We start from the raw sequence: 16,773 nt of genomic DNA on the forward strand, positions 1-16,773 counted from the left end.
TAGGAGGCAGAGAGGTGTAGGCGTGGAGTGTTCATTTGGCAAGGTGTTGATGGGGGTGGATGTTGCACGGTTGCTGTGGACATACACGCGTGTGTGTGTGTGTGTGTGCGCGCGCGCTCAAACTGTGGGACTGCAAGGAAGGTCTGGCCTGGACTCAGAGTTTCCACTGAGATCACTGTGTCAGGGAGAAACAGTTGTGTGGAGAAGCAGGGAGGGAGGGAAGGGAAGGAAAGAAGGGAGAAAAGGAGGGATAAGGGGGGGGGGGGGGGGGGGGGGACATCTGGTAATGATCTGTGTTTATTAGCAAGCTCTCATAGTAAATCAGTTGGATTTTTGGCAAACACAGGCGTGTGTATAAATTGTGATGCATGCATTTTGAGATGTCTCAATACCAGCCTTCATCAGGAATACATTACTCTTAAAACTCTTCAAGAATTCATTAGCCAAGCAGTAGGGAGTGTTTTCAGTTTTCACAATTACTTTTTTTGTTCAAAGGAAGGCATCTCTTTTTTTTTTTGTTTGTTGCCTTTTTACAGTCCTGAAAGCGGCAGGTGGGATTGAGATCACTGAGAAGTCATTATCTTTCACCCCGAGGAAACACAGACAGGGTATGTCCTCAAAAGGTCAAGATAAAGCTGCATTACATGTAGAAAGAAATGCAAAAAAAAAACCCCACACATGCTTCGTAAAGCTGAGAGGTTCTGCATAATGTCTTGGGCACGGCCTGTTGGCAGACAGGATGTAGCACGAGTTTCCACAGGATCCCGATGTTCAGTGGAGAAGATTAGTAGCATTTCTGAGTCAGAGAGAAAGAAGGAATAGTGCCGAGTCTCCCGCCTGACAACACTTCTTCTACAGTTTGAGGTCTTTAACATCTTGCAGCATTTAACACACCACCACATTCATCTTTGGGGTTGATCTCCCTGTGAAGGTTTTGGTTTGTTTGAGAGAATATGATTCAAAAGCTACAATGCAACAAGTGACCACGGATGAGATGAAACGCAAGTATGGGACAAGGGAGAAAATGAGGGTTAAAAAAAACAAAAAAAAAACACCTTCTCTTTTCCAGCGAAAACATGAAAGTCAGTCCAGCACACATGGAAGAGATTAATCACAATGTGCCTGTTTTACGAAATGACTTTAGACTTCATCTGCCTGAGGCACCAAGTTAACGTACAAAGCACTGGAACGGTGGTGATCCAGATCAAGCTGTACTGTTAGCTAAGCTGGGCACCATACAAACAGTATGTAAGTGGGGGAATTCTATCCTGGTTTTAACTACTTCAGATACTGCAAGGCGCCAGTCAAAACATCAGGAAATTGCAGGCTAATCAAGACTCCGGACCACGCCAAACAGTTAATGACAGGAAATGGGCCAGATTAGCTTCCACTGTATCAGTCCCTCAACAAGACTGCAGCAAAGCAAGGAATATCTGATTGATCCCATTGTTCATATCAATACCTATAGTCACCAACGGCCAGCGCTGCCTGACAATGCATGAAGATCAAGGGGGGAAATGGTTAATGGTCACCTGCTGCCATCTAGTGACGCCTTCTTTTATTCTGATAGCAAATGTAACTTCCAGTGCGGTCCACACTTATCCTGAGAACTCCTACAGATGTTTTCCTCTGCTAAATGAATTCAACCAACTCACACAAGGTATAACCCAGGGTCATTTAATTTGAAATTCACAAACTTTGCAAACCATAGTGGGGGATATAAAAGGCCTACAGGAATAAAGTTATGTTGTGTTGAAATAAACGGTGTCATTTTAACTTTGCACTCTCACAATATTTGTCTTTCAGCATATTTACAGAGGGCCAAAATGTTCATTTCTATTACTTTTCAGGCCTTTCCAAAAATATATTTTCACCAATATTACAGCTTCTGAACATACAGTATCTCACCCAAATAATATCCAGAATAACATCCAAACGTATTCATGCACAAGAAACTGATGTAAGAAAAAAAAAGAAAAAAAAAAAAGTTCAAGGAATAGCCTGGTGGGGAATGAGGGAACAAAACAGACCATTTGATTGTACTGATGTTAAAGCAATGGTTCCTCGTTCTGTGCAAATACGCTCATTCACTTAACTCAGAGTTAGATGAGAAGACTGGTGCCTCATATTTGTCCGTTCAATATGAAGCTACAGCCAACAACCGATTAGCTTAGCTTAAAGACTGGAAACAGGTGGAAATAGCTAGCCTGAAAAAATATTAATAATTAACATGTTATATCTTGTTTAATCCATACAAAAACTGAAGTGCAAAAACAACTGGTTTTATATGTGCCAGGTTATTTCTTTGCCAGGAGGATTTTTTTATACCTTTGGATGGCTAGCCTGGCTCTATGCTCTGCTTCCAGTCTTTGTGCGGTGCTAAGCTAAGCTAAGCTAAACTAAGCTAAGCAACTCCTGATTCCAGCTCGTTATCGGACAGAAACTGGAGTGCTGTCAATCTTCTCATCTAATAATCGGCAACAGAGCGAATAAGTGCATTTCCCAAAATGTTGAACTATTCCTTTAAATGTTCACACAGTCCTTGACAATTGGCTACTGTGACTACATCTATTTTACAGTGAAGAGGAAATTGAACTTTTAACCTCAATTCCACCATCACCTGTACAGCGTCATTCTATCCTTCATGTATTGCTTGGTTTAGTTGGTCCATTGCAATTCATCTGCCAAATGCAGTGATTCTGCCTTCAGGCCTGACTCAGTTCATGTTGGAGTGGCTTTTCAGGTGCCTCCTCAGGTGGTTCAGACAGGTGTAGGTCTTGGGACAGATTTGGCAGTGGTACGGTCTCACCCCTGAGTGGTTCAGCATGTGCTGCTTCAGTACGCTTCCATCTGAAAAGGCTTTCCCACACTGCGAGCACACGTACGGCCGCTCTCCTGTATGCACGCGCATGTGAACAGTTACCTTGTGTGCCATCGTAAAGCCTTTACCACACACTGTGCACTTGAATGGCCTCTCTCCTGTGTGGGTGAGCCTGTGGGTGCGCATTGCACCCATCTGGGAGAAAGCCTTGCCGCAATCTGGGCAAACATGCGGCTTCTCGCCGGTGTGAACCCTGGTGTGACTCCTCAGTCCTCCTGCTGTGGAGAAACACTGTGAACAGTGAGTGCACTGGTAAGGTCGCTCTCCCGTGTGAGTGCGCATGTGCTGCTTCAAGTCGTAGCGGTTCCTGAAGCCGCGGCCACAGACGAGGCAGCTCTCCGGTCGGTCATCGTTGTGTCGCAGCTCGTGATTGGCCAGGCATTTTTCAGACAGGAAACACTTGCCACATTCCTGACACTGATAGGGTTTCTCGTGGTCGACTCTCTGGTGGTACTTCAGCTCGCTGATGCCAGGGAAAGTCTCATCACAGTATCTGCACCTGAAGCGATGGTTGGGGCTGTAGGGGAGCTGGTGTTCACTCATCTGATGGTTCCTCAGCAGGTGGGCCATCTTGAAGGTCTTTCCACAGTGAGAACATTCGTATTTTGTCAGCAGCTGGACACACTGGTGTCTGACCCGCTCGTGCAGAGACCTGAACTGACAGCCGCACTTGGTGCAAATGTGGGCAGCGTTTTTACACTTCCTCTTCCTGTGGCCGGACAGGTGAGCTTCTGTGCGAAAGGCTTTGCCACACTGAGAGCATTTGTAAGGCTTCACCGCAGTGTGGAACCTCTGATGTTCCAGAAATTCAAACCGATACTTAAAGCTCCTTCCACACAGCGGACAGTTGTGCGTGACTCGTCCTCGTGGGAAGAGAGCTTTGACCGACGTTTTCCTGGAGGATGCCGAGGAAGTCCGATGAGTGAAGCCACTCTTCCTGTGTTTACCTCCACTCATTAATTTGACGGTCTCCATTTCACCGACCTCTTCGTGCCGTTGTTGATGTTTGGCCAGACACTTGGAGGAGATAAAGCTCTTTCCACATTGCTTACACTGATAAGGCTTATCATGGTCTACCTGCTGATGATACTTCAGGTCACCGATTCCTGAAAAACCGGCCCCGCAGTGACTGCACTTGAACAGGCGGCTTTGGACGTGAGTTAGCAGGTGTTCCTTTAAGCTGCTGGACTTTTGAAAACTCTTTCCGCAGTGCCCACAATCGTAGTTACGGCCCCGTTTTGGGCAATGGTGTCTGAATTTGTCCAGTGACGTTGGGAAACTGTTCCCACATTTAATGCACAGATACGCAGCATTTTTGCACTTCCGTAGCCTGTGACCAGCCAGCAGAGTGGCTGTTCTGAAAGCCCTCCCACACTCTGAGCAGTTGTAAGGCTGCAGCCCGCTGTGGACTCTCTGGTGTTCGATGAGGACAGAGTGATGCTTGAAGCATTTGTCGCACTCGGGGCATTTATGCATCCCCGACTGCTGCCTCCTGCGAGGAGACGATGGGATGTCTGTCCTTTTTGGCGATTCGGGAAAGTCAGCTGAGGTGGAAGGGTTTGTAGACAGTTCCTCGTCGAACATGACAATCTGAGGGACGTCATTATTTTCATCATCGCAAGCACTCGGGTGGGAAGCGATGGCCACTTCCAGCGATGGAGGGAGACACAGGGAGGGAATGAGGAGATCATCTGACTGAAATGGGGCTGCAGGGAAAATATGAGGAGAAAATTATGTGTTAATACAGCAATCCCTCTTCTACAACTAATTAACTATATGCTGATTAGTGCATAGTAAATATAAATTGTGCACATACCAACACTACTCTTAGCTAATTTCCCATGGCACTGCTTGCTTTGCAGAAGAAATTTAAGGTCCTCTCCATTTGAGACACACTGCATGTACTCCTCTAAGACAGAGGGGGCAGCACTGATCCAGGATGCAGTCTATACAAGAGGCACAAAAAAAAAGAAGAGAGAAACATTTTAAATTTCAAATTGAAAGTGCTCCTGTTTACTGACTTTATTTTCTCTTCTTTCAGAAATCCTCTTTGCACCTGTTTGAAATCTGGTATTGGCAGCAGCTCCTCCAGCCTGGTGAAGAATTCACAAACCAGCGTCTCCAGTGCTGTGTCGAAGTCTGGGCCATACTCCACTGGAAACACATTCTGTCAGGAGGAAAAACAGACAAGCAGACACCTTCAGCACATGGCATTATCCTTTATGATCAGGCAGGCGATATCACCAATTCATTTCTCATATTCTGTTAAATTGAGATAAAGAAATGGATGTATAACAGTTGAATCATGGCAGATCATATCATTTACTGCACCTTATACATGTAATATTAATTTTACCTTGAGGAAGTGTTCTCTGCCATCAGTGTCTTCAATGAGGCCTTGCACCAGCTTCATAAAGTTTGCCTCTGGTGCTTCAATTACGGGATCATTTGTCTGAGTCAGAAAACAAAACACTGCAGTCACATGATTTTAGGCAAATGAAATGTGATACGAATATGAATAAAGTATGAAACAACCACTTAGGGCTTCAACTAACGGTTATTTTCAATACTGATTAATCTGCTGAATATTTTCTTGTTTAATCAAAAGTGAAAAATACACAACAATTTCCCAAAGCACAAGGCAATGTCTTAAAAATGTTTTTGTTTTGTCCAACCTACATTCAAAAACTCCATGATATCCAATTTACTATCATACAAGACAATAAAAGCAGAAAATCCCGACATTTGAGATGTTGGAACCAGCCCACATATTGGCATTTTTGATTTACAATTCAGCCAAACGATTAATCAATTATCAAATCAGAACAGAATAGAACAGAATTTCCTGCTGACTGATTAATGGATTAGTTAACTAATCATTTCAGTTCTACAACCAATTCATAAAAACCTCACCTCCTCAATGCAAGAAGATCGGATTCGGTTGAGGTGGGTCTCAACAGCCTTGAGATCTTCAGGGTGTTCAGAACGCAGCAGTTCAAGAGTCGTCTGGAGGAAATTTCATTCATTGAATTGAATGATTTTAATGTTTCCATGACCCCCCTTTTCTTTGGTCTCTTATTTGAATACATCTCATTATATACATGATGGGACCTTCACATTTCAAAACACTTACCCTTGCTCTCAGGCCCAATGAGAGCAGTCTCCCTTCTCTTTTGCTCATCAGTTCAGGAACTGCATCCGTCACCATGGACACAAACTCCTCCAGTTTCCCATAGTGCTTGATGTTCCGCTGGCGCACCACTTCCCACATCACTGCTGACATCAGCCGAAGTGGTGGGACCAGGAGTGCCAGCGAGGACAGGGGGACGCTGAATTCTTCAAAGAGAAATTAGACTGAGTCAAACAAACTTAAAAGAAAGATGGGAGCTTTGTACACTGTAAATGGTGTTGCATATGCCCACAGCTCACTTATACTGTTAAATATACATATACATGAGAAAGACTGGATTTAATGCAAATATTCATGTTAACAAATATAACTAGGCTCCAGTGCCAATGGGAGACTGGAACTGCCTTTCCTTATCAGTACAGCATCTCACTTAAAAGTCAGTGTAGCCACTGAAGTAGGACGGTCCGTTCACTGTCCTCCAGTATCCATCTCTGTGATTCACTATCAACAACAAACACAGCACTATAGGCTGCTGTTATCCAAAGCTCCAGGCTAGTGTGCAGACGTCAAGCTCCCACCGCTCATTGCTTGTTTATAGCTCTAAACGTTTGAGCAGCTAGTCCTCTAATGCTAACACAAACACATTCAGTGTTTGAACACTGCACCGCACACTGTGCGAGTAGCCAATTTATACTAATTAACAGTTCACGTTCTCCACCAGATAACTAGTCACTTTAATTGAAATTAAGATGGGTCCTGCAAACGTCCACTGTCAAGTCAAAAAGACCACAGATGTGTTGCGTATGATACACGTCTGAAAACATTTTCAATAGTAGGAAAACGTTTTTAAACACGAAATATCGTTACTGTTGGTGCTCGAGGCAGAGCGTTGGCTAACGTTACCAGACTAGCCACAAGGCCGCGGTATGTTGCCTGGTAAAACCGGCCTATTATTGGGGGGAAAACAATTCTTGTTCCAGGGATTAGTCCAGGCCTGTTGAGCCTCTGCTAATCCTTCGCTTTAGCTATTCGACTAGCCGCATAAGAAGCGAAAAATACACCGTTTTGCCGAGCGTCGCAAGCGGATACATACCCATGTCGTTCATTGTGGAATTCTTTAATAACGATGGGAAGAAAAATCATTACAATGGAATATCTTTCATACTTTCGGTTAGCGTGCTAGCTAACCGCATACGGGGCCTCAGGCGCCAACTTCTTCCTGAAACACGTTGTTCATTCTGGAGAGCGCAGTCAGTGTCAGTTTGTAACAGCAAGGTTCGTTTTGCTTTACGGGGCAGCCCGGATAAGGCGGCTCGACTGTCAAAATGACATCCAGGCGGTGAAATAACTAAATCTTAAAAGCAACGTTTAGACTTGATAAACTGTATTTTCTCACATCCCTCATGTTTTGTAATATCTCAAAATCATCCAGACAATTTTAAGGTAAAATGTTTTTGTTGGTATAAACTACATTTAAAAGTAGGAGTCGTTTAAACGATTATACTTTCTGCTTTGAATACAATCTAGAAAAAAAACAGGTAAAAAAAAATCAGGTAAGTGAATTTCTTTCAAATATCTAATTTGTTGTTATGTTTAGAGATCACAAACAGAGAATACTGATGTTGTGGAAAACTGCTGAAGGGTGTTTCATGTTGGATTCAAGTACAAATTCTGCTGTTGACAGAAACAAACAAATGGGTACTTCCATAGCCTGGCTGGGATTTATTGTTTGTTGAAGTATATTTTCTTAGATACCCCTTTAACATATGTTTTATGACATCAGACAACAAAAGAAATACAGTTAAAGGTCAGGCCCAAAAGCAGCTTTAAGAATTTTCGAGGATACAATCAGAGCAGATCTGACAACGCAGGATAATGAGTCGGTAACAACAAGTACTTTTGCAACATCGACCAATTACACAGTGCATAAAGTCAACACCACAATCAGTACAGGCTAGTTGCATGAAGACAATATTCCTTTGAAAAAATGCCATTTGGTAATCAATGGAATTAGACAGACTGGTTTTGGACTACACTGTGAGTTTTCAAGTGTCTCTTCAGGTGATTGAGGCACGTGTAAGTCTTTGCGCACAGCTGACAAGCGTAGGGCCGAACCCCTGTATGGTTCATGGTGTGTTTTTTCAATTCGCTGCCACGTGAAAAACCCTTCCCACACTCAGGGCAGACATGAGGGCGCTCCCCGGTGTGAACGCGCATGTGAAGGGTCACTTTGCTCGCCATGGTGAATCCTCTCCCACATACAGTGCACTTGTATGGCTTCTCCCCCGTGTGGGTGCGTCTGTGTATCTGCAGCTCGCCGGCTGAAACGAAAGCCTTGCCACAGTCAGAGCACAGATACGGCTTCTCTCCAGTGTGGGTCCTTATGTGGATGTTCAGGTTTCCTGACACAGAGAAACGTTTCCCGCAGTACGTGCACTGAAACGGCCTCTCGCCTGTGTGACTACGCATGTGAAGGTTCAGGTCATGTTTGTTCTTGAAAGCTTTGCCACAACGGGCACAAATCTGCGTTCTCTGCTGCCTGTGCCGCAGCTCGTGGGCTGTCAGACAGGCAACAGAGCTGAAGAATTTCCCACACTGCATGCACTGGTTGGACAGCTCGGGAGGGTGAATCTTCTGGTGAGACCTCAGCTCACTCATACTGGGGTACACTTCCCCACACTGTCTGCATGTGAAGATACGGTTCTGGGTGTGAGTCAGCTCATGCTTACCCAGCAAGTGCATTTTCTTAAAGCTTTTTCCGCACTGAGAACAGTCAAACTTCTGGACACTATGAACACACTCGTGTCTAAATTTGTCCTGTGTAGATTGAAAGCTATTCCCACATTTGATGCAAATATAAGCTGCTTTTATGCACTGTGTCCGCCTGTGAGTGGACAGGTCAGAGGTCCTCCTAAAGGCCTTACCGCACTGAGAGCACCTGTAAGGGTTTTCTCCCGTGTGCAGCCTCTGATGCTCCAGGAGTTCATAGCGGTAAATGAAGCACTTTCCACACTGAGTGCATTTGTGTGCGACTCTCTGCCGTGGAGGGCCAATCATAGAGCTGGACAATACTGGAGTCTCAGCAGAAGTAGATGGAGCCCGGCGGGTGGCTGAAGCTCGGTCATCGTTCTCCTCCACAATGTGAACATCAGGAACGCTGTCGCTGCATTTCCCTCCTGTTGTTTGCTCTGCATTGCTGCTGTCCCGAATGTTTGTTTCCTCCTCAGATGGCCATCTTGCATCCTGTATCCCCATATCTCCGGCCTCCTGAGGAGAAATCCCCTCAGATTCTCTTTGGTTTTCAAATGTTTGTGTGTTTGATTCCACATCTTTGGCGTTGGTCTCTCGCAGTGAAGGAGGGAGAGATAATGATGAGAAGAGCCGCTGCTCTGAGGGAGAGGGCACTGTTTGAAAAGAGAAATTAATAAAGTTATTAAAAATGATTCATTTACATTTGAGTCCTTTTAAGGGTGTTACTTTTCAAAGTAGTTGTAATATAGCTGCACTGGGGCTGCAACTAGTAATTATTGGCATTACCAATTAATCTCTTGATTATTTTTCAATTATTTGTTGAACCATTTTGTTTATAAATGTCATAAAATTGTAAACAGTGTCAAAAACAAGATTTAAAATAGTTTCTCACTCTACGATAAATTGACTCATCAGTTAACTGACTGATTGTTTCAGCACTAATATGCACAAAACAAAAACTGGCAGACAGACTTACCACCACTATCCATCTTGGCCATTTTACCACAGTGGAGCCTGCTTCTGAGCAGTGCTTTAAGGTCATCTGCTTTGGATACACACTGCATGCACTCTTCTAGCACAGAGGGTGTATCACTGATCCACACTGCAGTCTTTATCAAACAAACAAAACTATTATTTGATGGTCTGGAAATGCATAGAAACCTGCATTTTTTATGGAATAAGCTGCTGTCTTCACCTGCTTAAAGTCTGGAATAAGCAGCAACTCTTCCAGTCTGGTGAAGAACTCACAAACCAGGGTCTCCAGAGCGGCGTCAAAGTCAGGCCCATACTCCACAGGAAACACATTCTGTGAAGTGGACAATTTCAACCCAAAGCATGGCTGTAAAACCTCACGTTACTGCATCATTTGACAATCAAACAAACTGCTAACAATGAGGCAGCAGCAGAGACACACCTCGAGGAAGTGCTCTTTCCCCTTTGGGTCCTCCAGGAGTCTTTGAACAAGTATGACAAAGTTGTCTTCAAGAGCTTCACTTCCTGGATGAACCTGTCAAGTAAAATATACACAACTAAAATAAGCAGGATGCTTCTTAAACAGGCAACATTTAAAGTCCACAACTGAAAAAGTCACACACCTGTTTTGAGCTAGATGGCAGGAGGCTGTCCAAGTGTGTTTTAACACCTCTGAGATCCTCTGACTGTTCAGAACTTAACATCTGTAATGTCATCTGGAAGAGCCATTAAGCAGAAGTCACCGACAAGTAAGACAGCTCAACAGTCCCTAAGAACTGCAAGCAATCAAATCAACTGCCAGCTGCCCTGTTCATATTACTTTCTACCTACATACTGAAATGCAGGGGTGGAAAAAATACAGGAATAACTGATGTAATATAATAATATATGTATATGTAATATAACACATTCAACACCACTACTTCATTTTTTCCCCCCATCCGATGTGATACTAGATGCTCCATTATCTTTGCTTTGCTATAAGTTTGAATGAGCAGAAAGTCAAGGGATTTCACTTTTTAGTAATAGTACATCAAGAAAAAAGCCTATTATCCATTTGCAAATCAAATAACAACCATGCCGCTTTTATTCTATTTTGCACCATCTGGTTAGATGCTAAACTGCATTTCATTGTACTGGTACTTACTATATGCAATGACAATAAAGTTTAATCTAATCAAACGTACAGCAATTCCACAATCAAGCAAACATCAGCAGTAAAAGATAGGTCTGACATGATACAAATATTGCTATTTAAAGTTAATAAAAGCATGAATAAATAAAAACAACAGCATATAGATGTATAGTGCATCTGTATGTCTTACCTTTGCTCTTAAGCCCAGAGTGAGCAGTCTCATCTGTCTGTCTGTCAAGATGTCAGGGATGGCTTCTGTTACCAAGGACAAAAACTCCTCCACTTTCCCATAATGCTTGATGTTCCTCAGACAAACCACCTTCCACATCACAGCCGACATCACCCGCAGAGGTGGCACCAGGAGCCTCAGTGAGGACAGGGGCAGGGGACCCTCTGAGGGGGGAGGTGGTGACTGTAACATTATTATTCTCACACCAGAAACATGAAGCAGCTATACCATAAGGTGCAGTCTCCACATTATTGGCAGAATGGTGAGGGAACAAGTGATGAAAACACAGGCTCCTTTCAGCAAACAGGTCACGCCAATAAAGTGGCCTGTTCATCTTTTAACATTCATATGTGCTGTGTGATCTGGCAGCCAGTCATATAAACCACATAAGGCGTGACAACAGCAGCAAAGACTGCATGTAGCATTAGTTTTGTATTGTTATTGGATATTGAGTACTAGCATGTGACAATTTTCTTAGCCTGTTCATGTGTTTTGATGTTTCGATGTGTTAAGTGTTTTAATGCTGCCCTCTTGGCTTGATCTCTCTCTGGGATTTTTTTTTACTTGGTTAATAAAGTTTAAAGAGGAAAAGAAGCTCAACCAAACAGTATCGTTTAGGCTCATTAATGTCCTTTTTTCATTGCACTAGCCCTGGTTTGTTTAAGCCCACTCATGTATTATCATTAGTTTAAATATGCTGGGCTTGACGGGGGCTAGAGATGCACAACGAAACAGTTTCTCAACGAAGTGCAGAACTTTCTTCTGTTCGTTAAGGTTATTTATCCAAAATGAAATATATATAGTAATAAACTGCCTGCAATGGCGTCTCCACTCGCGTTATATCTATCTAAAACATCTCCAGGAAACTATTATGACTGTTATCAGTTTGATAAGTCAAAGCTAGGAAGTTGCTGTTAGCAGGCAAGCTAACAACTTCAAAACAAACCGACATGAGCCCAGCAAAATACAAAACGTTACCCATTTTATTCCCCCGAAGAGCAATGATAGTTGAACCGACACTGAGGAATGTTTCCTAATTAACAATGTCTTCCTCCTGCAGTGAGTAGCTGTCAAAATTAGCTTCTAATCCAACACCTCGCTGTTTTTCTCGCTGTCAAATGCAGCTGAACACCATTTCCGGACTCTACTTCTTCGTGTTGTGTATTTCCGTTGACATCCTGTTGCTTTACCGCCACCCACCGTCAGCTCTCTCGCAGCAACCAAACACCTGTAATATTTCAGGATGCACAATTTCCATATCATTTCAACATTTCTTTCAACACATTTGACTCATATTAATTACTTTATACTTAATTACTAATTACCAAATAAAAGAAACACAGTCACATAAAAAGATAAAAAAAGAACCTAGCGTCAATGCAAAATGTAGGCCTGTTGTAATGTAGCAGTAATGTGCACGTAAACAAATGAAAATCAACCTCTTTCCGAGCCTCTCAGATAATCACTGAACTAACAACAACAACAACAAACTCAATCTAGTCATTCCTGAAACTGATCTGTAGCTGCATGGATCCCCTGGTGGTGGCAGTGAAGGCTTTCTTACAGGGACAGCCCAGTTTATCAGAAATAGAGGAACCATGGGAAAAGTAATTAGATAGTGCCTCGTCAGACCATCTGGGCAGCGTTAGCCACCATGACACCAAGTAAATCCCTGCAGTGCATGGTGACTGACAGAAGGGCCCTCTTGTACCTAAAAAGGCTATTTCCTCTACTCTTCTTTTCATTGGATTCTCTGCCCTTTTAGTGAGGCCAAACTCAATTTTTACTGTCACCACCAACAGTCAATTCAAGTTAAGTCAAAATGATGATACTAATTAAACGTTTTGAGATGCTAAATCCAAATTCAGAAACATAAGAAAACTTTTGACTCACTGAGTCTGGACTGAAGGCAGCTAATATCAATGTTTTATAATAACAACTAATTAAATGACTGTGCATGTGAGGTGATGAACTCACAGATCATTTTCACCTGCAGTTCCCCTCAACTCTATAGAGCTTTGCAGCGCCTTTCAGCTCATTGTTTTTGTTTTACACCCACAACTTTATTGTTTTGGTTCCGTCTAACCAGTCTCAGGCACCTGTTTTCAAAAAAAACCACTGTACACTACCTGCACTGGAGTATTTAGCAGCTAAAGATATTTCTCTCAGGAGTTAGTGGAGACCAAAAACAGAGCTAAAAGGAAAGTGACTATTTGCCAGGCGGCCAAATGAACGCTAATGCTGCTCTGTATCTGCAGGACATGTATGAGCAACTGTTTGCTAGTGGTAAAGTTCCCCATTTTAACTGAAAGGTTTGACTTGCCACGTTAAATTGGACTTATCATACCTAACTTTTATGTCTTTTAGTTCTTTTCTTGGCAGAAATGGGCTTCCATAAAAAACGAGCACCACAAATGCCAGAAAAAAAAAAGTTATTCATGCAAAGATTCATAAAAAAACACAGTCCTGTTTCCCCTTCAAACATCACAAACTGGTTTGGTGTTTATTGGTAATTTTCTTACGAATTAAGTCTTCATGTAATAACAATAATAATAACCCAAAAAATTAGGCCCAACTTTGGGTAGTTTATACATATTTCACTAGTTTAAGTTCACCACAGCAACGGACAGATTTAAAGACACATACACCATCATGTTGAAAAATGAATTACATTCCTACTGACCTCTTTGACTCATGATGACGAGCCTCGATGTGACTCATGACCTTCCTTGTTGTTATTTGAATAAATGACACACATAGGACATGCAATCCATCAAATGTCTTTTATATTAGAATTTAGCATGTCCACATTATATGTAGACGAATTGTAATGCGTTACATTGACATTGCTGTGTTTCACTGTGCGCTGGTGCATTTTGTAATTAGACATAGTGCCTTTTTAATCTTTTTAAAAATGTTTGCTCTCTCTGATGAAGCTTTAATCTCCGCCACATGTCCAAACGCTTAAAAATCAGATCAATTACCAAGTCACATTCAGTCAAGTCCCATTTTTTCTGGCACTTTACGCACAAACCCAAATTAATTCAAAGTAAGCAGCTGTCTATTATGTGGATGGATGGCAAAAGTATTGTGTGTGTGTGTGTGTGGTAGTAGTGTTAATGCATGTATGTCCACGTGTGTACTGTATGTATGTGTGTGTGTGAAAGAGAGAGAGGGAGTGCGTGCGTTTGTGTGTCTGTGAGTGTGTAATTAAAACAAGTGATTTTTTTTTACACACAGATTATCCCTCTATCCCAGCTGGTCAGAGTTGGATTTGACCACCCCGACAACCAGAGAGAGGAAATCTCTTTGGGGCTAAATCCAAATTGGCACCCTTGATGATTTTTTTTTCCAAACTGCAAATGTGGCAGTGCTCAGCTATTAACTTAGATTCGGCACTGAAATCTAAACATCACTCGATGATGTCTTGAAGAAGGAAGAGTTGTGTGCTCGAGATGGAAAATACACACAAATGCCAAAAAGGAAACATTTCCAGTTTCACAGTCTCCAACCAGTTTGGATGTGTTGGTTGGAGACTGTGCACTACTTTTTGATGGGGAATCACGCAGCTGCATCACTGTGTGGTATTTCTTGGTGCGTGGGCCTCTACTCTCTAACATACTTCAATGAATATGTGAAATCATCAATCAGCACAGATGATTTTGTCTACATTGTTGAGGGGTGTTATGTGATTGTGCTGCATTTGTGGAGGCATTATATACAAATTCAAGCTTTAAAGGGCAATACACTCCCAGAGACGGACAGCCATAGAGATGCAGAGGTTTGTGCACATCTGTCCTGGTTTTTGTATGCACATGGACTCAGAGAGAGAGAGAGAGATTTAACAGCGCCCTGCCTTATAATGAGGTCAAATCAGCTAACTGGTTCCTCATGTGAAAACGTTGTTTTTGTGAAAATGTTAAAATAAGTAAATGATTACAAAGCCCTGCTAAATTATTGAGACGAATCCAAAACATGTGTCATCCAACTATTTAAACTGCACTGAGAGTTGGAAAACCCACAAATATGGAAAAGAGTTTTATTACCATTTAATAAAACAATCCATGAAATGATCCACCTAAATGCATTACAGACAACCAGGTTCTCAAGGAAAGTCTTTTATATAAAAATGAACACGGTATATTTAGATTATTTGATCATATCTTGTTATGGCCGTCATGAGAGTCACTGAAATGGTCTTTCAATATAAATACATTACAAAAAATAGGTAAAAATTAGCTTCACATACATTACACAGCCTCAAAGTTGCTTACACAGTTAATTACAAAATGAGCTTCCAGTGCATTCATGCTCTTCCAATCTACATCCACCAGATCAAATTGAATGGTCTAAAGAGATTCAGAGAATTGTGCGGACAACAATCAAAATTAGGCACATAATTCAGGGATTATTAGTACACACACCCCTTCTATGTAATCGATACATTGATACAAGTTCAACTTGCAATGTGCTATGTTTTACAAAATAAGTTGAAGTTGTAGTTTTTAACATGAGAAACATTACAGTGGATTTCTTCATATCGGTAGTAATGTATACTGAATAATAAGATAAGAAATTATGCTTTTCTCCATGTATTTGTGTCATGACCTCAATACACTTGATGCTACTTTAACTGGGGGCCATATTTCTATCATCACATACAGTATGAAGCAACTTCATTCAATCAAAGTGCATATCAAGAAATTATTTCATTGATCACACAACTCATAGATGGAAGAAAAAATCCCAAACAATCAAAATTTGTGTTATTTTGGCTTATGCATTTTTCCTTAAAATTTAAAATTGAAATATGAACATTTTATGAGCAAAGGTTAGCTTTGGTTAAAATCATATTAGTAACACCTGAATAAGAACTTCTTAGCAGCTACAGTCATGAATGCAAATACACTCCTCAGTCAACATTAGCTGATAACATGGCCTGCTAGCTACAGTGTAGCAGCTTACTGGGAAATGTTTGGTTGGAAGTGTGTGCTGTTCAATATTCTCAATCTGCTTTTAGCTTGCCCGACTGTTGGTTTATCAGCCGCATGGCTACAGTACGTTGGTGAACCAGACAGATTTTATTTGTCCCTTTAGTGTCTCTCCTGTCCTTGGCCTTGAGGTGATATTTTGCTCTTGATACAAATTTCACTGGAGAAGTGCTGAGGACTTTTTGCAACACAAATAGATTAATATGAACCTATGTCAACTGTAGTAAAATCATTTCAGTGAATGTAGCTAGCAAGCAACATTTCTAGGAGTGGCAATATGACTGAACCTGGACAAATACCACAGGTCCAAGAAGACGATTTTTGCCATTTTACCTGTGAAACGCACAGTGTTTGTTGTACAGTTGAAAAATATCTGAAAAAATATTGTGCCGCAGTGCCGAGTGCATCGTTTTTTTTCTATCTTGATGTTATAAACTATCTGCCAAATGTTAACTTTTAAAATGATGTGAGTGTTAAACTTCAGATTCTCGTGGAAGTTTTGACTGTGTAACAAAATTGAGTTTAAACAGAGGCTGTGAGTTAGTGCATATTTCCTCAGCATCTGTTAATATATATATATATATAAAAAGTTAATCTTTCTGACCATGAGTTATTTTGAGCTACATTTTCTGCTGTAAACAAAACAGACAAAAAACACACAAACACTCTCCACACGATCGAGTC

The 16,773-nt window shown here is 41.8% G+C and overlaps 2 protein-coding genes across 2 annotated transcripts; both read right to left on the reverse strand.

The window, feature by feature from the left end:
* Nucleotides 1-1,661: 1,661 nt before the first annotated feature.
* Nucleotides 1,662-7,117, reverse strand: LOC139296751 (zinc finger protein 11-like). Its single transcript, XM_070919250.1, has 7 exons — nt 7,105-7,117; nt 6,015-6,217; nt 5,795-5,887; nt 5,238-5,333; nt 4,938-5,048; nt 4,698-4,827; nt 1,662-4,587 (listed from the first exon to the last, which is right to left on the reverse strand). The coding sequence occupies exons 1-7, from the start codon at nt 7,115-7,117 to the stop codon at nt 2,717-2,719; spliced, it is 2,517 nt and encodes an 838-aa protein (XP_070775351.1). The 3' UTR covers nt 1,662-2,716.
* A 470-nt stretch (nt 7,118-7,587) lies between these two features.
* LOC139296752 (zinc finger protein ZFMSA12A) lies at nt 7,588-12,185 on the reverse strand. Its single transcript, XM_070919251.1, has 7 exons — nt 12,077-12,185; nt 11,060-11,262; nt 10,358-10,450; nt 10,177-10,269; nt 9,958-10,068; nt 9,739-9,871; nt 7,588-9,415 (listed from the first exon to the last, which is right to left on the reverse strand). The coding sequence occupies exons 1-7, from the start codon at nt 12,078-12,080 to the stop codon at nt 8,022-8,024; spliced, it is 2,031 nt and encodes a 676-aa protein (XP_070775352.1). The 5' UTR covers nt 12,081-12,185; the 3' UTR covers nt 7,588-8,021.
* Nucleotides 12,186-16,773: the final 4,588 nt, after the last annotated feature.

This window comes from Enoplosus armatus, chromosome 14 (genome assembly GCF_043641665.1).
Source record: "Enoplosus armatus isolate fEnoArm2 chromosome 14, fEnoArm2.hap1, whole genome shotgun sequence".
Classification (NCBI taxonomy): Eukaryota; Metazoa; Chordata; class Actinopteri; order Centrarchiformes; family Enoplosidae; genus Enoplosus; species Enoplosus armatus.